Raw genomic sequence first — 21,820 nt, 5'->3', positions numbered from 1 at the left:
AAGGTAGGCTACTTTGATGAGTCAAAAATTTAGAATACATTTTGGTTTATAAATTGATTCCATGATTTCTTTTTTAACTTAAATTGTTCATTTGTTCTATTCTTTCATTTCAGAGTACAATAAGACATTGAACTGCATGAATTTCAATAAAAACCTGGAAAAATCCATATTCTCTTTGATTCTGGATAAAGTCAATTATTTATAGTGTTTAGTGTTCACAGGGTTAAGCATATTTACCTACGTCTATTTGTTTCTACTATCTTTACTTTTACTTAGCATATCTACATAACCACCTTATTTACATTCTTCTAGGCAGTGTCGATTGTAATTAACATTTTTTTATTTTATTTTTTAGTTTCTGTTATATTCCCTAGTTCTGTTGTAGGTGAAGCAGTTACTTGTTTAGTTCAAGACTCATTCTGAATAGGCTAGTACTTTATTTAGCTTATCTAAGTACATAATTGGCTGAACTGTTGCAGGGTCAGTTTGAGACAGAGAGACCCAATGAAAGCAAGCATGCAATGGGCTTTCCCAGAATTCAGCTTTTCAGGAATTATGAAACTCATTATATAATATATTGTGCACGCAGCATGGCTTTAGGGATGGCAATGTCTGTCGGTCCCTCACTTTGTCTAGTTTGAAATATCTCAGCAAATATTGGATGGACCGAGATGACCTTTTGTACAGATATTCAACTGTTGGATGGCTTGCCATGAAATTTGTGCAGACAATTATGTCCCCTTCAAGATGATAAAAAAAAAGGTAAACTTATATCCCCTGCCTTTTCACAGAGCCTCGTCATCAGGTCAACATTTTACTTTTATATTCCAAAATACCTATATTCCCATCACACTCTGCTGTAATTCATGTGTAATGCTCATTAGCGAATGTTAGTATGCTAACATGTTAAACGAAAAGCACTGTTGTGCCTAAGTCCAGCCTCACATAGCCGCTATCATGGCTGTTGACTCTTAGTCTTGTTGACTTTTTAATAACAAAGGGATTGCAGGAAGAATAGAAAATTTACATGATGTCCGTAAAATTTTCAATATTAAGACCAAGTTATGTAGGTAGGAAACTGGAGCAATGTCTCTTTGAAAGTGGAAGTACTGTATATTATTACTATAAAGGGAGAAACTTGCTATAGTAACCAGTTATTAACCAATTATTTCTACACCAGGTGAAGTAATTGTTGGGCCAGTTAAACCCCCAAAGATGGTTGCTTTACGCTGTGGGATACCAAATGTCTTTAGCTTGATGGCTGTATTTTCACTGAGTTTTGAAAAGTTTCCATAAGCCCAAGTGTCTTAGTCGTTTTCGACATGTAATAAAAAAATCATGCATCTTTTCGTAGGTTTTCACATAACAACAACACAGTCCTTGAAGCTTTTACATCCAGTGTGTGTGTGCCTATGTATCTATTTATGTGGGATGTGTGTGTCCGATGAGCCATTACTATGTTTCATGGCTCCTCTAATTCCCTCTTCACCCTGGCCTCCTTGGTATCAATTTGATTGGATGATATGTAATATGAGTCACCTTATCTGATTTGATGCCACTGTGGGGGTATCTGGTTTCAGCCAATTGTTGCCACCTCCGGGGGTTTGGGGGGCAGGCGGATGTGTTGGCATGGATACTGGGGGAAAGCAAATGAAGTTAGTCGCTGATGAGATTATGTTGAAGTGCTGATGGGAAGAGGGACAAGAGCACAGAGGATAGAGCGAGAGCAAAAGAAATACAACAGGCAAGAGAGAAACTTGAGCTCATGCTGATGATTAGAAAGGAAATTGTGTGTGTGTGTCACAGACTGGTAGGGGCTTCTGCGTGTGTGTTGACTTGCTGTGGAGGCGGCAGTCTCCAGTGTGTTTGTGTGTGTGCTTCTATTACTTTATTGGTGTAACTGAACAGCTGTCTTTTGTAAATGAATGTAATTATGTTATTAACAATTAAGTTGCTTTCTGTCTCTGTATCTCTTCCTCAATCAGACCGAGATTGCCAAGAGACTAAACACCATCTGTGCACAAGTCATTCCCTTCCTCTCGCAGGAGGTAAGTATGTGTGACTTTGAGCTACAGACTAGGCTTGTGCCAATTGGCGATCAGATCATTTATCATGGATTGAAGCGATGATCTGTTTTTCTCACACCATATTAGGGGGATTTGAGCTATTTAACCTACTATCAGAACTAAATAAAAAGAATCGTTCTGTGCCCTACTGTTCATTTACAGACCTTTCTGGCGGAGCGGCATGTCCGCCCGCTGAGCTCAGTTAATCAGCAGCAGTGACGAGTACATTTTTAAATCCTCAATTACAAACAAGTTTGCCTATTTTTCCCATGAATCTGACACCTGATGGGCTATGTTTACTTTGGACAGTCATCCAGCCTCTCTGGCTTCCCGGCTGCTGCCAGGGGACTGCTAACAGGAGATACATTAGGTCAGCCCCACCGACTACTGGGGCCTGAGTTACAGCAGCCAACTTTAACGATTGAGTTTCCCTGATATGGAGCTGTGCTTCCAATAATAAACTACATGCATTACATGTTCAATTATCTTTTAAAGTAAGGAAGAGGAATAGCTAAACATTTGACACGCTGATCAACAGATAGCAGGAGAGGGAAAAACCATTGCTAACGGCTAAGCTACAGTAAAGTAGCTAACAGATCTTAATAGTGTGTAAACTCTTGGCTAGTGAGAAAGCCGCTGAACGAAGAAGAGCCCTATGAGCGCTTGACTGTACTAATGTCAGTTTAAATGTGAAGCGGATAATAAGCTGCTGTAATAAAGAATATGACAAAATTAACTGGGTTGAGCTACCGACGCAAGACGCTGTCAGCAACACAGAGCGTTGTCAACTGGTAATGAGACAATACGCTTACCACTGCGTGTCAGCTGAGCTGGATGCAGGACAGCCAAGCCGGTGTAGCCAGTTTCATTGATTATAATGAAATCGTAGTGTCCAATGTAGCCTGCCTGTCAGACTGGCGATCATATTGCCTATTGGTGCTGTCGAGTGACTACCATTGAACAATACCAAAATAGAAGGGATTGCCCAAGCCTACTACAGACTGTGTTTTTTATACCATTTATACACTCTGATTTATTGATTGATTGATTTTTATTTGGGGTTTAAAAAATATCCTACATCTAGTTGTCTTTGCTAGCTTTTCTGATAAATCAACCTTTTACTCTTGGTCTTTAGCAACATTGTGTTTATCTGTGTGTTTTGCAGCATCAACAGCAGGTGGTCCAAGCTGTAGAGCGAGCTAAACAGGTGACTATGGCAGAGCTAAATGCCGTCATCGGGGTACGTGGACTGCCAGGCCTTCCACCTACAGTGTGTATTTCTTTTACTTACTCTTTACCTAAATCAGCTGTCTCCGCATTTCTGTGTGTACTCTTCTTCGGCCTTTTTAAAAATCTAATTCTTTCCATAAGAAATACAATTCCTTTTCCACACATTAAAGGCAGAGATGGAAAACCTTTCCTACTTTGATCTTTCAATATTAAAATTTTAACCTCTCCGATGCTGCTTGCCTGCCACAAAAAAATCGCCACAAGAGCTTGACTGTAGCCAAGTTTCCATCCACTTGTCAATCGAATTATCTGAAGTTCGGTAAAAAAACTCATGCGAATAAAGCTGTTGAAAGTGCGTTTCCTTCAAACAGCTTTAAAGCGAATAAAAACCTGTGCGTAATGACGTCACATGCTGTTTTGCGATTAAATTGGTATATCGAATTGATTTGAGACATTTTATGGTGTTTCCATTCATTTTTGCACTGAATCGCACAAGATTCAAGCGAACTTTTGCGAACAAAGTTTTGCTAGAAAAAGTAGTTGTTAATATTAGAAGCCAAGCTATAGCCTAAGCTCCGATGGGCCTTTGGCTGAGGATATGATCCAGCTCATCAAAAAGGTGGAACTTGCCTTATATTTTCCCTCCGGCACCGCTGCGAGACAACTCTGTTTTTTGAGCCGTGTATCGCTGTTTGAGCGCCTTCCATTTACTCCGCAGGACGTCCCACGGCTTGTCGTAAGGGACATTCTAAAAGTAACCGTGAAAGAACGTGGTGGTTTAATGTATCTAAACAACGGTCAGTCATCACCAGATGTATCGTGGTCATATCTTGTCATGAACACTTAAGCCTGTCAAAAAAACTAAATCGAAATCCAACGATTATAAGTTATCTCACGTTAATGTGTCAGATAACGTCCATAATATTTGGACATTGGGTTAGATTTGACCGTTTTAAGTGGTTATGATGAGCAATATAGAAGAGGATTTTTTTGGTGATGATTGATTGTTGTTTAGGTACATTAAACCACGTTAAGCTTTTTCACATTAGGACTTATAAAGCCAATGAGAACCGTGGAGAGTCAACCCCCAGCCACTTCGCTGCCCTGAAGCAGAAATGCTTTATGTCAGATAACGTCCATAATAATTGGACTTTGGGTTAGATTATTTGACAGTTTTCCGTGGTTATGATGGTTAATATGAGAGAGAAATGTGGTGATGATTGATCATTGTTTAGGTACATTCAACCACGTAAGCTTTTTCCATAGGCTCTGCATAAACGCTTAATGTCAGATAATGTCCATAATAATTGGACTTTGGGTTCGAGTTTTTTACAGTTTTCAGTGGTTATGAGGAGCAATATGAGGGAGAAATTTGGTAATCACTGATCATTGTTTATTTACATTAAACCACGTTGAGCTTTTTCCTCGCCATATTAATAATATTAATACGGCCACTGATGAAGAAAATATTAACGTGAGATAACTTCTATAATCGTTGATTTCGATTTAGTTTTTTGACAGGCTTAAGTGTTCATGACAAGATATAACCATGATAAATCTGGTGATGATCATCGTTGTTTAGATACATTAAACCACGTTAGCTTTTCAAGTTTAGCGTTTAATGTCCCTGTCGTAACTGTTGGTCATTTCCTTCGCGAGCTCCTGATAAATGATGGCGTTTCTTAGATTTTTGCTATCTAAAATAGCTGTTATATTTTTCTGGTAAATTAAATTAAAAAAGTATCTCGTCTCCTCGTTTGTCCACTTACATCTGTTTTTGTTTTGCAAACAGAGCGGAAATACTGGGCGGAAATGAACTGAAACTTCTTCTTCTTCGTTTTATTGCGGGTTGCAACCATAAAATGACCTAAAACTTAATCGCAATTCATTATTTAACGTATTTCATTTGAGTCGATATTCATGAAATTCAGTCGGATTTTACTGTTTCCATAAGGCATTTTTCATTCGATATCACTTAATTCGGATAAAAACGGGTCGATGGAAACATAGCTTGTGGTACTGGTGTTACAACTTATACACTTGCACATATAACTTTACATTGTAGACATATGACTGACTTTCAAAGAGATTATTTCAATTATTTAATCACTTAACTAAGCTCAACGTTGCAGGCTATAGGACATATGAAAGAGTTGACAAGACAAAGAAATCAAACTAAAACCCAGGATGCAGATAGTTTCGTTTTTCATGGACTGTGGGTCTGGAAATAAAACTGATTGATAGAACTGATCTTTTTCACGGTGGAGTAGAGAGGATATGAATCAGCGGGGAAGTGTGATGAGAGGTGTTTATTGAGAAGATGTCGTCAGCCTATGACGAATGATGGGGGCATGACCAGCTATTCAGACCTGAGTTGTAAAGGGATTGGCACGGTGAGTGTGAAAAGAAGAAAAACTAACTTTTTGCTTGAAGTTTCGCTGTGGTGTCTAGGTAAAAAGAGAGACAGAGTTGAGCTGTTAGTGGTGACTGTTTGGGTGGGATGCGAGGTAGTTGAGAATACTCTACTTCTTTATAGTAGCCATGGGGGCTTGACTGGCTTGTGGTGAGGCCAGGGGGTTGAATTGAAGAGAAATGTGGGAAAAGGGATTTGGGGTGGGGGTCTTCATAGCTTTAGCTTATCAAAGTGTGTGTGTGTGTGTGTGTGTGTGTGTGTGTGTGTGTGTGTGTGTGTGTGTGTGTGTGTGTGTGTGTGTGTGTGTGTGTGTGTGTGTGTGTGTGTGTGTGTTTTTTTGTTTGTGTGTGTGTGTGTGTGTGTGTGTGTGTGTGTGTGAGAGATGGGGGAGAGGTGGGTGTATTTGGCAGTTGCTATTTGAGTCTTAATTGCAGGATTTCAGTGTTTGTAAAAGGGGGGGGGGGGTCCACGGCAGTGCCCTTACACTCCCCTCTTCAACCACTCCTCCCGTCTCCCACGCCAGCCTGTCATTCACCCCGTTTGTGAGTTAAATGAGTGTAATGAAGCATGTTGCCCCTACCTCAACACACATAGACATAAATGCTCACACACCAGCTCACCCTAACATCCCATGACAAACCGGGCTCCCCTTGCCTCCACCAATACTTCCCCTCCATTTACTCCCATCGGGGGTCCTGTTTGTGTATCCGTGTGTGTGTGTGTTTTTTTACGTTTGTGTGTTCATTTGGGTGAACCAGAGCGTGCGTTTCTGTTATCCCCAGGAAACAACAGGCAAGGGTAGGATGGTTGAGCTAGAGTGTTTGTGCCTGCCTTGTTTATCTAAACTCTGTGTATGCATGTTAGACTGATCAAGTGTGACATGTGGGTGTGTTTCGGTTTGATTGTTTGGCAGGCAAGCCACCTCTGGAAGGTGTGTGTGTGTGTGTGTGTGTGTGTGTGTGTGTGTGTGTGTGTGTGTGTGTGTGTGTGTGTGTGTGTGTGTGTGTGTGTGTGTGTGTGTGTGTGTGTGTGTGTGTGTGTGTGTGTGTGTGTGTGTGTGTGTGTGTGTGTGTGTGTGTGTGTGTGTGTGTGTGTGTGGGCGTGGGGGTTGAGGCTAAAAGACTGTTACGTTGTCTTGCTTTCATTCATCGGGGCAGGACGCAGAGAGTGAAGGATGGATGGAAAGGAAAAGAGTAGGCGGGGGCTCAAGAGAGGAGGAGTGGGTTAGTCAATTAGGTGAGATAAAAGTCGGTTTGACCTTCAGCACTCCTTCCACCCCTGCCGAGTCGCCTCCTGTGCCCCCCTTCTCCTCTCCTCTCCCTCCTTCCTCCTCCCTTCCCCATGGCGAATCAGTGAGCTTGGATTCCCGCGGCTACTGTCTGAGGAGGCAATAATGATGTTTTGGAACACAAAGGCATTTCACGCTCAGACGAGCGCCTGATTTGGTGTGAAAGAGAGAGCAGGGCTGCCAGCCAAACTCTCTCTCTGACCCTCTTCTCTCCTTCTCTCCTCAGCCGCTTCACTCCCTCACAAGACCTGACAGTGCAGGCAGCAGCTGGGGCTCTCAGCCCCCGCCCCTCCACTTCTCCGTCATTCCTCCTTTTCCTCCCTGTCTCCCTCCCCCCTGCTTCTCCCACCACATCCTCGGGCTCTGGGCTGTGATCCCAGCTGTCAGTATTGTTCAGTGTTTGACCCCAGAGGGAGGAGGGTGTGTTTGTGTGAGCCCTTGTGTAGTGGGAGAGGTGGTGTTCACCGCCTTGTAGACTGCAGCAGCTTGTTGAGGTGGTGTAAACCGAGACACTGAAGAAACCGTCCCATCTGTTGAAGACTCCAATAGGGCCAGAAATCTCTATTGATTAGGTCACAGAGTGCTATTGATTTTTACCTATTGATGGCTCGGTTTCATTCACTGACACTTGAGTTTTTGGTGTCAGGCATCAATGCTTAGCACTAAGGCAGCGTTTTTGACTAGGGCTGCTCGATCACGATTATTTAACACGATTGCTCATTAACCTTTTGGGGGGGTGGGGGGGATTATTTGCAATCGTTTCTAAAAGCATCATACATCTTAGAATTACATTGCAGGATATGGTGTCCTTTTGGATCAGAATAAAATCAGTTTCACTACTGTGAGTCCGTTCAGCAAAGTCATATATCACATCATATTTTCACTCATAACCACTACTATTGCCTTTACTAAATATAATACTAAATATATAGCAGAAACACTGCGTAATGTGCAAAATAATTGTTTGATTATTCTGTTTTTGTGATCGTTAGGAACCAAAATCGTAATCATGATTATTAAAACAATGTATGAATTGCACAGCCCTATTTTTGACTACGTCAAGTTAGTTCAACATCTCATCTTTTTAGTCCTAAATCAAAAATGCACTGCTCTGTTTTTGTATTTTTTTGTCTGGGATATATTGCCAGCTTTAGGCCTACAACACCTCAAGAAGGCTAAACTGTGTGTTGTAGCATCACTGAAAAATTCTTTTCAACTGACCACCCCTTTCTTTCTTGTATTTTCTCCCTGTCTAAGCAGCAGCACCTATCCCATAACCATGGTGGTGCCCCTGTGCCCCTCACCCCTCACCCTGCCGGCCTCCCCCCCTCTCAGCTAGGTGGTTCAGCTGGTCTCCTGGCCCTATCAGGAGCACTTGGTGCTATTCCTCCCCACATGTTGGGAAAAGATGGTGGAGATAAAAAGGCCCACATGTCCGGACCAGACTCACACCCTTCAGGACCTGAGCACATGAGAGGTGAACAAACACACTCGCCACAACAGAAACACCACTTGAAGTAGAAAGTGGTGGCTGGCCCGGAAGTTTGTGAATAACAAAATTATCAAATACAATTCACTTTAAAGCCAACATCCATATCATTCAAATTGTAGTTTTAAAATGATATTTCTGAAAGATACTGATATTTATTTTCACTATATTCATCATCATTATTTTTCCTTTTTCTAAATGGTGGCCTAAATTGTTTGGCCTGCTTCCGAGTAAGTTTTTCTGTGTGAACTTTAGGTTCTTATTTATAAATGTAATCAAATGTAGATATTTCTCATTTGTAACTCATTCGGCTTCCTTTCTCTGTTTTTTACGTTTTCTGCTCTGCTGAACACCCAACCCTATGACCTCAACCACATGTACACATTTCCAATGGCAATAGAGCGAGAGCCCGGCACAGTAAGTACTTCCTCTTTCTACAGCAATGTTTACTGTTCTGAAAAACCACTCAGTTTATTTTTTTAAAGGGGTAGTTTGGTTTTGGGAAATTTTACTTTGTTCTTAGATGCAGTTTACATTCCCTGCTGTGAAATGTTGGGCCAGCCATTGAATTATCTCACATGTAATAGTATTTTATTGAAAATACAGTATCCAAAGAGTCACAGCACATTTATCCACCTTAAAACTAAGACCTGCAACTTACTTATATATCAGGTAAACTGCACCTGTTGTTGAGGCAGGCTCATTTTTCATGTTAATGGTATTACTTTTATTGCTGCTGCAGTGACCCAGTTTCCCCTCAGGGAACAATAAAGGTCATCTCACCATGTCATTATGCATAAAAACCCCTTGCTGTTATTTTTTTATTTATTTTTTTTACCTCTGTTTCACACCCAAATAGCTTCCATCCATAAGGTGTGTGTGTGTGTGTGTGTTTGTGTCTCTCTCTCTCTCTCTCTCTGGCCTGCCTGTTTAGTTCTGCCCTATATCTGCTCTGGACTGTTAGGTTTCTTTTCTCCTCCAAATGAGCTTTTTAGCATGGACACACACACTCACACACTCCTCCAGCCTAGCCTGCATTGTTGTGCCTATTTAACACCTCACTGAGCAGATTACCCCCTCCTCCCACTGCCCCTGATCCCGCGCTTAAAGACTCTCATTGTGTTTAATATCACCACCACTGAGAGGGGAGGGCTTGGGAAAAGGAGGGAAGAGAGGGGGGCAGCAGTCATATGACTGTGTGTGTGTGTGTGTGTGTGTGTGTGTGTGTGTGTGTGTGTGTGTGTGTGTGTGTGTGTGTGTGTGTGTGTGTGTGTGTGTGTGTGTGTGTGTGTGTGTGTGTGTGTGTGTGTGTGTGTGTGTGTGTGTGTGTGTGTGTGTGTGTGTGTGAGAGAGAGACCATGCTAAAAGCGAGCAGGGGAGAGACGGAGGGGGGAAATTGCTTATGTTTTGCGGGTCAGTGCTCCTGTGCTCAGCTCACTAAAACCTTTCAATAAAGGGGGGAGTAGGTGGGAGGGAGGAAGAGGGGAGGGCGTGAAGGAAGGGGCCTTTTGCAGAATACAGATTTTCACCCCCCATGTCTCTTGTCACCCTTTCTTATCCTCCACACTCTCCCTCCATCCTCTCTGTCCTCTAATCTCATCCCCTCCCGTTCCCCTTTTTTTTCTCACCCTCCTCTCTTAGCTATTCCTCCTTCATTTACCCTTTCTCCCCTCAAAGCTCAAGCACTCGCTCGCTAGATGTGTGCACGCGCAATTCGCGCATGTGTGTTTGTGTATGTTGGATGCACATTTCATTGACAGGCTGAGACTATAATGGACTCAACATGAAGCTTTAATCCATTAACAATAGGATCCGTTGGTCAGGAGGCCAGAGGGGGGCAGCTCTCTGTGTGTGTAGGTTTGGGACACAGAGGGACACAAGCAACACACTCACACAGACAGCCAGTACAGTTTGTCAGAGCCAGGAGAGCGAGCACTGATAGATTTTAAGAGCCTCTTAATGTAATCATCAACTTCAGAGGTGTGCGTTTGTGTGTGGCTGTGTGTGTCTTTGGTCAAGTGAGAAAAGAGGTTGCTGTTAAAGTGTTAGTGCTGCTTAATTCATGCTTCTGTGAACTTTTAACCTATTTGCAAGTAAGAGTCTGTTTTTCTAACCTGGTCTACACATAGCTGAAAAGCTGTTGTAATTAGTGGTAGATGGATCTGACGGTTTAGTGATCTCATGCAGAATGCACACATAACAAAGCACAATCTGAACTATGAATGGCAAAATTGTCTCACATCTGTAAATCTGTTTTTTTTCTAATCTTTTTCTGTCTCTGTCCTCCAAACTGTCCTTTTTCTTTTCCTATTTTCTTCCTACACTACCTATCTGTTTCTTTAATCTCTCTTCCCTCTGCTCTCCTTTTACTCCTTTCTGCTTTCATCTGCAGAGTAACTCATTGCTGCCAGAAAGTCTAAGGAACTCGGATAAGCGACGCAACGGACCTGAGTTTTCAAATGACACCAAGAAACGCAAGGTGGATGACAAGGACTCTAGCCACTATGTAAGAAATGGTTCTGCTGACTGTGTGTTTCTTTGTGCAAACGCTTATGTGAGGAAAAATCATTTATAATTTGTCTTTTCATGTGCACATGCATTTTAGTGTTTGTACATCTACATATATCATAGTCACACATTAAATGTTAAGAGTGATGTTGCAGTTTGGTATTCATTTCCACTTGAATATTTACATTTACATTTTTCAGCAAACCAAAGGAAAGGACATATGTACCAATTTTCTGTTGACCAGACGGAAGTGCAGTGTGGTGTGCTAACTAATTGTCTTGGTTTGCAGGACAGCGACGGGGAGAAAAGCGATGATAATTTAGTGGTGGATGTCTCAAATGAGGTCAGTATGTTTTGATATTTTTAATTGTTTGTTAATAGTTGTGATGATTGTTGTTGTTTTCCTGTGGGATGGATTTATAAATGAACAGGTGTCACAGTAGTGTGTGGGGGATGGTTCCTTTTTAAATGAACCACATTATATTCATAGTTGTCCATGGGACTGCAATCCTCTATTCAGGAAAATACCAACATTACTTTTGTGCAGTGCTTTTGTTCTCAGGTAGTTAACTGAATCCTTGTCCCTCCACCAGGATCCAGCCTCCCCTCGTGGCACGCCTCTCCCCTCCCCTAGAGAAAATGGCCTGGATAAAGCCCGTCTTCTCAAGAAAGACCCCTGTAGTCCAGCTTCTACTGCATCATCAGCCAGCTCTTCTTCCCTCAAGTCCAAAGAGATGACAATGGTAGGGATGGATAAGACACAATTGTTTCAGTTGTTTCAGCATATGGTTGGATAGAGCAGGTATACAGATTAGTGCTGTCAAACGATTAAAATATTTAATCGCATTAATGTCATAGTTAACTCGCAATTAATCACACATTTTTATCTATTTTAAATGTCCCTTGATTTCTTTTTGTCCCTTTTTTTCTTTTTCTTTTTTTTTATGCTCTTATCAACATGGAAAAGTGGGTCGGCTTGCTTTGTGCTTTTGTCGCCTGGCTTTGACGAGGCGGTGGAGAATTCGCATCAGCTGTGTGCTTGGCCGTCAAGTGGTATTTCAGACTGGACGTGCTGCGATGATAGCTCAGTTCACAATGACAAAACGCACAGATCACTTTGGTCTTGTCAGTGGAACCAAAAAAACGACAAAGTTTGCTAGGCCAAAACGAATGTTAATCTCGTGATAAAAAAATTGACGCCGTTAAAATGGGTTTGCGTATACGCTGTTAATAATGCATTTAACTGACCGCACTAATACAGATCAATTGATAGTAGGTCCAGTAGTTTCATCTCATGTATATTTCTAAAGGGTATCTCTCTCTCTCTCTCTCTCTCTCTCTCTCTCTCTCTCTCTCTCTCTCTCTCTCTCTCTCTCTCTCTCTCTCTCTCTCTCTCTCTCTCTCTGGCAGCGAGACAAGGCAGGCACACCTGGACTAAAGTCAAGCACACCCACACCTAGAGGTGACTCCACCCCTGGTCCGAGCTCCACTCCTGGGATCCGGCCCAGCCTATCAAAGCCCTCGTCCATGGAGATACCACATCCAGCCAGTATGTCCAGTAGAAACATTTGTAAATTATTTGTATGATAGGTTACGCTAATCTTTGCCACAGGACAAAAATGGTGCGTTCTTTTTGTCCACCGAAGTCGTTTTACGAGTTGTTTTCCAGAGTTACGACCTGGAAGTTGCAAAAAGAACGCCTCCGAGGTCGTATTTACGACTCGTCAAGTCGTCTGAACTCAGAGGACCCCGAGCTCACTTTCAAAGATGGCTACGTCGTGCATCACACGTAGTAAACATTGTGGTTTTCTACAATTTTAAGCACTTTTGTCTTTGTTGTAACCAAATGAAGAAGTCGTACACATAGCGCTGTATACTGCTACCTATAGGCATGTCGCTACAGTCTTATTAGGAGTTAAATACCGCCTGATTAGTTATTTTGTAGCTTGTGCAGCTGAAATTGGCTAGAGACGCTCGGTTGCTATATGACAACAATGGCTTTAAGCCGAGTCTTGAGCAGAAAGCAGTTAACGTCTTAACGTTAATCAAAACGTAATTTTCATGTATCAAACTGTGAAATATATTTGTGTAATATGTCAATAACTGGGTGAATAGAATCCTAAATCTTACCTAAATGTTACAAAAATCCATCTTTTCTCCGACTCGTAGTATTGTGTGACAAAAGGAATGCAACAACCCCGCTGGTTATTCGTTTTTCGACACGGATGTGACGTCACGCTCGAGCTACTAGTCGCGATTACAAGACAAAAAGAACGCACCATAAGTTGTGTTTCTGAAAAACCTCATGCATACATTGCCAGCAAACGCAGTTTCGGTTAGAAATCTGTTTAACTTTGTATCACAGAGAAAGACAGAATTCGACTCGAGGGTTACTAGAAATGTCAGATGATTGTGTGGTAATGATAAGTCTGTAGAGATCAAGGCTTGTACTCTTAGATATTTAAGGGATTTTGAAGTTGAAGGTTTTCTAAGTTGTTACCAGCTTTTTATGTGCTGTACTCTTTCCTTCCCTTTCCTCCTCAGCTGCAGGTTTGCGGACCCCCCTGGCTGTACCAGGCCCATACCCGGGTGCATTTGGTATGTTGCCCCATGCAGCAGGGATGAACGGGGAGCTGGCAGGTGCAGCCGGAGCTGCGGCCTATGCTGCTGGATTACACAACATGTCACCTCAGATGAGTGTTGCTGCCGCAGCTGCTGTGGCTGCGTACGGCCGTTCACCCATGGTGAGTGGAAAAGGGTGACCTGTGTTTTAGTAAAGTGACATTTAGGGATGGATTTGGATTTGGCCGAATATTGGGCTATTTGACGGGGTTCGGTTTCTGCCGAACCTTAGAATTGTTTTCCACCAAACTCTACGCTTGTGCTACGCTGGTCGACGTAATGACGCCGCCGTTGATAACGGGAAGGTGTTTACGTAGGTGAGACCTTTCAATGCAGTAGGCTGTGAGAAAGTGAAAATGGAACTCGTGAGCAGAAAAAGTGTTGTTTGGGAGTACTTTCAGTCAAAAGAAGGCGATTGAAGTCGAGCTACATCTTCAATATCAATGCCGATTCGTCTCGTGGCGGCAAGGGCCTTAAACAACACACAACATCGCTGCTGTTAAAACATTTGCGTATGAAACATCCAAAAGAATACGAGTTGTGCATGAAGGAATCTACAGACAGCAGCCAAGATGCAGCAACTTCAGGTACGGCGAAGGAAGGACAGTCACAGCTAAAAACAGACAGTGCCTTTCCCGCGCTCTCGGAAAATGAGTCTCCCTACAGTGGGAGCGGAGTGACCGAACGGCCGGCTGTTGCTCGTTAGCTAACGTTAGCTTTCTAATTTCCCCCACCAAACATGCCTTCATCATACACTGGTTAGTGAAAATTTGCAACAAAATGGTCACTCATCTGGCGATAGCGATGTGCTTTCCTACGATGTGAAAAGAGCGTGTGAATTCAACATGAAGTTGTTACATTTGACTAGTTTAGAGGCTGTGGATGTTGTTTACTTCATTAATGTGTTTACTGTGTTAATGAACTGAGGATGGGAGTAGGATTCGGTTTCGGCAGAATCTTAACCAGTGTATGTAAGATGTTTGTTTTAGTTTTCTTTACTAATTGTTGATACACACTGCACATAAAACGTTTGACCACTCGTGTCTTTTTCCTATTTTATTATGTTAATATTAAATCACAGTCGATTTAATTAGGAATAGTTTACCCGGATCAACAGAAATATCGAAGTGAAAACACATGATACAAACGATCTAAATTAAAGGTATTGTGGAGGATTTTCTTTTTCCGGGTGGATCATCAAGACTATTGGTCCTCCTAGTTGTCAATCATTCTGGCGCTATGTTTACGTAAGGCCGTCGTACGTGCTCGTCCCTAGGGTAGTTTTCGCTTTCTGCGCATGAATACTTTCAGGTGTATATGTGTGGTGAGCTACGAGTGTCTACGAAAGGTATGACAAGAAGAGAAAGGCCTCTGAAGAAAGAAACAAGACCGGAGTGTTTTTGGGAGAATGTTTCACACGCTGGCGTGCGCTAAAAGCACAGGTTGGGCTCTCCACTGATGCCTCAGTCGCGAAGTTTCTACTCGACAGGTGAAGTTTGGCATGCTATTTGGAGAAATCCATTTAAAATCACTGCTAGTGAAAGTTGATGTAAGCTATGATTAGCGATGCTAATGCTAATAAGTCATGCACCGCACAGACACGGTAAACATCTCAATTTGTGAAAAAGTGCAAATCTTCTTTTGGAAAGTAGGCTTGTATGAACCATGCCGACAGCAACTTGTAAACAGTGCACTCTCGTGCACACGTTTAATAGGCGTTACGTCTCGGGAGCAGGTAGAGTGTTGCGCATGTGCATTTTTTCAAAAAGTGGAGAGGGCGGATCTTTTCTAAAATTCGGGAAAATCCTCCACTATACCTTTTTAAGTACAAATATGAAACACAAAATTATTCAAGTATTCACCTCCTTCAAGACAGTATTTAGTAGAGCCTCTTGGCAGGAACTCCAGATACAAGGTTTAAACGTCTGGACACTCAATTTATTTTATTACATTCTTCTTTGTAAAACTTCTCAGGCTCTGTGCAGTTGCATGGTGAATGTAAGTAAAGAGAACAGAGGGAATATTCAGGTCATGCCTTCTGCTTCTGCTGCCTTCATAATAGTGGCTTCCTCTTTGCTGTTCTCCCTGAGGCACTCGGGCAACAGTTGTTGTATGCACAGTGCTCACAACTCAGCCATGAAATCCTGTAACCTGCCCCAGGCAGATTTACAGCTGTACAACAGCATATTCTTTCCATTTTTTTATGATTGACCTTACACTACTCTGAGGACATATTCAGTGTGTTGTAGATTTTCTTGCATACTTCCCCTGATTCAAACTTTTTAGTAACTTTACTGCTGGTTGATTGATCTTTTGTCTTCAATGTATCTTTTGCCAGGAAAGTGACGGTTGCACCAGTTCCAACGGTTGCACCTTGCATATATTTAAATTAAAATCGCTGGTCACGCCTTGAATAAACACAGGTGATCTCCATCTAGCTTTGAACTCACTTATTTTTGCTGTTGATCAGTGTTGAAAAACGGAATTGCCTCTGCTGAAAATCAAGGTTTTAAAGGAATAAAAGATCAGGAATAAAGTGGTGTGAATACTTTTCATAAGCACTGTAGATGTTATACCGCAAAATGTCAATAGTTGCACAGCTGTATTTCTCACCTCTGTGTGGTAGTATTATACAGTGGGTATGCTGGTGTGCATTACCTTCAATCACCTCATCTATCTTGGCTGTATTTGCACAGTGTTCATTACACTGTTTAAATAGGTTTAGTAGACTCACGTCTGTGTCTGGGCAACAGTTGATAGAAACTCAGGAGAGAGAGAGAGACTCCTGACAGCTCTGCCTGTGTTTGCTGACTCTTAAACTCGGCTTTCAGATTCAGAGGGTGTGTGTGCTGAAGAGTATGTTTGCTTTGTGCTTGTGTGTGTGTGTGTGTGTGTGTGTGTGTGTGTGTGTGTGTGTGTGTGTGTGTGTGTGTGTGTGTGTGTGTGTGTGTGTGTGTGTGTGTGTGTGTGTGTGTGTGTGTGTGTGTGTGTGTGTGTGTGTGTGTGTGTGTGTGTGTGTTCTGTTCCATTGGTTATTTTTTACTTGTGTGCATTTTGCCAATGCCCATGCTTGTGTTTGCAGTGTGCTCATGAAATGTCTGTTTTCTTCTCAAGGTTGGTTTTGATCCTCATCCTCATATGCGAGTTCCTGGAATGCCTCCCAGTCTGACAGGAATCCCAGGTGGCAAACCGTAAGTGTGTTTTGCGGCTACCTGTATGTTTTGAGGACTTATTGCCTGAATTGCCCCATGGAACGGCTGATATAAGAAATCATTTCAACAATTTTGCTTCTCAATTTTCCCATCTTTCTGTATCCTGTCCTCTTTATTTCATCTTTTTCCCGCCATGTTTAACCGTTTATCCTCCTTCTCCTCCTACTTTGTGTCATCAGTGCTTATTCTTTTCACGTGGCGGCCGATGGACAGATGCAGCCGGTACCGTTCCCCCCGGATGCTTTGGTGGGCCCAGGGATTCCTCGCCACGCCCGTCAGATCAACACACTGAACCATGGAGAGGTGGTGTGCGCTGTTACCATCAGTAATCCCACCCGACACGTTTACACAGGAGGGAAGGGTTGCGTCAAGGTCTGGGACATTAGTCACCCAGGAAACAAGAGCCCAGTGTCACAGCTGGACTGTCTGGTGAGTGAGGTGGTGGGGTGGGCATACAGTTCAAAGTGTCCTTTTTTGGGTGAGAGAGGTATGTGTTGTATTAACGGTTTATCAAAACTATTAAAAACCATAACTTTCCACATGCATGTCTAGAAAAAGAGACAAGAAAGATACGTGTGTGATATTAGTCACATAGAAGTAATGTATATATGCAAAACATTAAATATGTTTTTGTGTGTGTGCCACATCAGAACCGAGACAACTACATCCGCTCCTGTCGTCTCCTTCCTGATGGTCGGACGCTGATTGTGGGAGGTGAGGCGAGCACGCTGTCAATCTGGGATTTGGCCACGCCTACTCCCAGGATTAAGGCAGAGCTAACATCATCAGCACCAGCGTGTTACGCTCTGGCCATCAGCCCGGACTCCAAGGTCTGCTTCTCTTGCTGCAGCGATGGAAACATCGCAGTCTGGGATTTACACAACCAGACACTCGTTAGGTAAGAGAGACCTTGGTGTACATAGACAGAAGGAACATCTGAGAGTTTGCTTATTTTCAGTGTCCGTGTCTTCTCTAACCACCATTCCACTATAGTATTGACCTGCCTTATCAGCAGACTCTCAGCCCTGGCTGATTTAACCTTTTATGATTACAAGTTGTATCGCCAAGAGGCAGACTATTTAGTAGTAATATGTAACAAGAGTGGCTGCTGATGAGAAATATTGAAAGAACTTCACATTTTGGTAGTCTGTGATGCAAACCAACTGCCCATGCAACCTCTGATGCTAGGATGATAGTGTGTCTTTGTTTAAACATTTCTCTCATTGTTTAACTCAGAATGTATGTGTGTATCCTGCAGGCAGTTCCAGGGCCACACAGATGGAGCCAGCTGTATTGACATCTCCAATGATGGCACTAAGCTGTGGACCGGAGGCCTCGATAACACAGTCCGCTCCTGGGATCTTAGAGAAGGACGGCAGCTGCAGCAGCATGACTTTACATCACAGGTACACACTTTTATCAACAGTGATCATTGACTAACCTTGGAAAACTTAAATCAAATATCAAATGTAATATTTCCTGTCTTTTCTGTCCAGATCTTCTCTCTTGGCTACTGTCCGACCGGAGAGTGGCTTGCTGTGGGAATGGAGAGCAGCAACGTTGAGGTCCTTCACGTCACCAAGCCTGACAAATACCAGCTTCATCTACATGAAAGCTGTGTACTCTCCCTACAGTTTGCCTATTGTGGTAAGTAACTGGCTGTCTTGATCTTGGCCGATTTAGTTCTCCTTTCACTCATTTTCCAGTTTTGCCCATTCTATAGTCTACCAACCCCTTTAAAAATGATTGCTTTAAATGGGTGCTAGGACTTAGTTCTACCTTAGTAGAATTGTTTTGGTCATTTGATTCTTTATTAGATAGAACAGCATAGAAGTAGGCAGGAAATTGGTTTTGTCTATTCTGTTCTACAAAGGGTTTTTTCTTTTTCAGAGTGTAATCATATCTTGTCAATGATGTCATTATCTACCCTATTGTTTTACCCCCAAACCTTATTGTTTGTGTGTGTTTCTCTACCCAGGTAAATGGTTTGTGAGCACAGGAAAGGATAACTTACTGAATGCATGGAGAACACCCTATGGAGCCAGCATATTCCAGGTTGGGACAACCGATCACTACATTCATAATTCACATAGATAATAAGCATTTCCAAAAGCACAGCATTGCATCAATGCAATGACTGGAAACCATGACATAGTTATGGTGTTGTCCTCAAAAAGAGCATTCTCTGCTGTAGAATTAAAGTTTTAATGACATGCGAAAGTTGCAAACATGTCTGCTGTTGGAATACTATTGCTTTTAGTGTGGAAACACATCCTGTCTCATTTGCTGCATCAGCATGTAACTCTGTGACATCATCATCAAACATGTTATAGCTACTTTATCTTATTAATCATTCAGTAATATTGATTGGAATGAGAGCACCAGACATAATTATGTTTTCTAAGAGCATATATTTAAAACTTTAAGTACTCTATTGCACATACAGAAGCAGTGACGTGTTCTTTGTCTTTCTTTGTGACTGACTTTTTCCCTTATTCTATATCTCTTTTTTTCTCTTCAGTCTAAAGAATCCTCCTCGGTGTTAAGCTGTGACATATCTGTGGATGACAAATACATTGTCACTGGTTCAGGGGACAAGAAGGCCACTGTTTACGAGGTCATCTACTAAATCTATGGAAAGAAGGCCGGGACATTTGCTCTTTCCCACACACCAGATATGTTTCTAGACATTTTCAAGTGGAGCGAGAAATCACAGACGAGTGACCTTAATGGCACATTCTTATTTCTGTTACATCTGCCGAGGAGATGCAGAAAGGAGACAAACATTTTACATGCACATATCTGTTGTGCATTTCAGCGGGGAATTAACTGGAGCAGCTGGATGTTTAATAGGAGAGGACCTATTTGGATGTTGTCTCAACTGCTTATTGCTACGGACTGCACTGGGATCAGTTACAGGGACCAGACAATGACTGAACCAAATGGGGCACTGCATTGTTTTGACTGGGACCAGCTCTTCTGGAGAACACAGGGCTGAACATCAGATTTTAAAACATATTTGATTCAGTGTCAGGACCATGGGCAGAGACCCTAGAACGAACACTCAAACCAGATGGTTGATTACGTCAACAAATGGCAGGCGGAAAGAGCAGATTGTGGACAGAAACTGACAAAATAATGGAGAGATGGAGGACAGTGAATGCAAAACATGTTGGTTTGTTGCAGACAGACAATGCTCACAGCCTGTTGATCTCTCAGCTCTAACTCTTTGACCTTAGAACCTCAGCTTGCTGTTCTGATACGCCTACACTGTCTGAAAAGTACCTTTTCTGTTAACAGTGAGTCCTATCCTCACTAAACTGCACTGTAGTGGTAGCTGTCCACTTACATGCTTAGTACACACACAGTAACAATAACAGTTTTAAACATATTGAAGACCATGTTGACTTGTCTAGCATCATGCTGTTGTTGGTTTCTGTGATGGGTTAGTTTGATCCTTATGAAGCAAAGTTGTTTTTATAATTCCTACCCATTTCAGATGAAGCCAGAAAGTATTCTTGACTTTGGAGAACAATTAGCTCACCAAAGCAAATACGTTTCCAGAGCAGAAGACTGTACTCTTAATTGTTTTTACAGAGGGCTTAACTCTCAGACCTTTTTTCCTTTGTTTTTTGTGATCCTGCTTGTAAGATCAATTAGTGAAAACCTGAAGGGTAAACATTTTTTCAATTAATCCTCAAATTCCATTGATCCTCCTTTTCTATTGTATCTGGTTCAACAGATTAATTCCCCACTTATATTTTTCACATGGATGTACTCCACAAGCAACATAAGCCTTCATGCTGTAATTCCTTCGGTTAACTTTATAGCCCTTACGCTATATACTTGAGCCACAGTGTGTGTCATCAGCTGCACATGTTGATAGAGCCACATTTCAGAAACTCAGTAGTGATAGTTGGTCAGCTAGATACAGCTTCATATTTACAAATAGCCTCTTTGATATGGTCTCTTTTACAATAAGTTGATTGGTTGAGGTCATACGGATTAAAAAGAATAGCCTCAAATTAAATTAAGGGGCAACCCCTTAATTTGAAATAAAAATAACAGTTTTTGATTACTGTCTTCAGCATTGTAAATTCACCCAGCCCCTGCCTTCATCACTCTTTGAAACACATGATGTCTTACTGTATGGGTGGTTAATCATGCTTCATAAACAGGGACCAACTATACTTCTAAAAAGATCATGTTGACAAGTAAATTAACCTTGTGTTTAAACAAGTGAAAGTCCATTCTACCATATTCACTAAAGAAACCTCTTAAAAACAGAATTGCCTTTTTTTTTAATTATTTAAATAGTGATACTTGTTTCTGCTAATATTTTTAAAAGTGGGACATTTGTGAAATTGCCTTCAAAGTACAACTGTGTCATGTTGTCCTTTCACTTTACAGAAGATTTAAGACAAGCAAGATTCAATTATTTGTCAAGATAGTCTTACAGAGAAAGGTGCAGTGGTATTTCAGCTATAGGAAGAGTCAGTCAGTTTCAGCCATTTTAAACTCATTAATTTCATGTCCTTGTGCTTAGTTTTTTTTTTTTTAAATCTATTTTTGTTTGTTGAATGTTTGTAAAAATGTATATATGTTTTGTTTTTGTTTTTTTACATGACATGCTTTAGAAATAACAAACTGTTTTTGTACGTCTTTTACATGGAACATGTCTAATCAGGAGAAATACTTAATGGTCTTAATGCTTGCTAATCTAAAATGATTGAAATATCTAGACAATAAATGTTTTGTTTTTTTTGTAACCAGAGTGGTCGTTGACTTTCTGGGTGGGTACAAGAACACTTTAGGACCTCACTGATAAAATCTTTTGGATCCATTATAGATAATTGCGATGGAGGCTCAGAGTTTTCAGAATCAGCCTTGTAAACCGAAGGATGTTTTGGATTCCAGACAAAAACTTAAGATGGTGAAAGTTAACTAGTGCATAGTCTACACTCACCTAAAGGATTATTAGGAACACCCTAC

General features: G+C 41.7%; 1 protein-coding gene across 2 annotated transcripts in view; it reads left to right on the top strand.

The window, feature by feature from the left end:
• LOC120560589 (transducin-like enhancer protein 1) overlaps positions 1–21,597 on the top strand; it is a 28,459-nt gene extending 6,862 nt beyond the window's left edge. The window contains exons 5-20 of one of the 2 annotated variants that reach the window (XM_039803252.1): positions 1,986–2,048; positions 3,232–3,336; positions 8,258–8,474; positions 8,887–8,903; positions 10,879–10,992; positions 11,284–11,337; positions 11,588–11,737; positions 12,405–12,543; positions 13,539–13,738; positions 16,731–16,807; positions 17,008–17,257; positions 17,479–17,726; positions 18,087–18,234; positions 18,325–18,475; positions 18,807–18,883; positions 19,350–21,597. In XM_039803252.1, coding sequence (XP_039659186.1) covers positions 1,986–2,048; positions 3,232–3,336; positions 8,258–8,474; positions 8,887–8,903; positions 10,879–10,992; positions 11,284–11,337; positions 11,588–11,737; positions 12,405–12,543; positions 13,539–13,738; positions 16,731–16,807; positions 17,008–17,257; positions 17,479–17,726; positions 18,087–18,234; positions 18,325–18,475; positions 18,807–18,883; positions 19,350–19,457 — 2,118 coding nt within the window. In that variant the 3' untranslated portion in view covers positions 19,458–21,597. The remainder of the gene's footprint in view (positions 1–1,985; positions 2,049–3,231; positions 3,337–8,257; positions 8,475–8,886; positions 8,904–10,878; positions 10,993–11,283; positions 11,338–11,587; positions 11,738–12,404; positions 12,544–13,538; positions 13,739–16,730; positions 16,808–17,007; positions 17,258–17,478; positions 17,727–18,086; positions 18,235–18,324; positions 18,476–18,806; positions 18,884–19,349) is intronic. The other variant, XM_039803253.1, reaches the window with a different exon arrangement.
• Positions 21,598–21,820: the final 223 nt, after the last annotated feature.

Source organism: Perca fluviatilis, chromosome 6, assembly GCF_010015445.1.
Source record: "Perca fluviatilis chromosome 6, GENO_Pfluv_1.0, whole genome shotgun sequence".
NCBI lineage: Eukaryota > Metazoa > Chordata > Actinopteri > Perciformes > Percidae > Perca > Perca fluviatilis.
The sequence above is the reverse complement of the archived record's forward strand: the minus strand, read 5'-3'. Positions and strand labels throughout refer to the sequence as shown.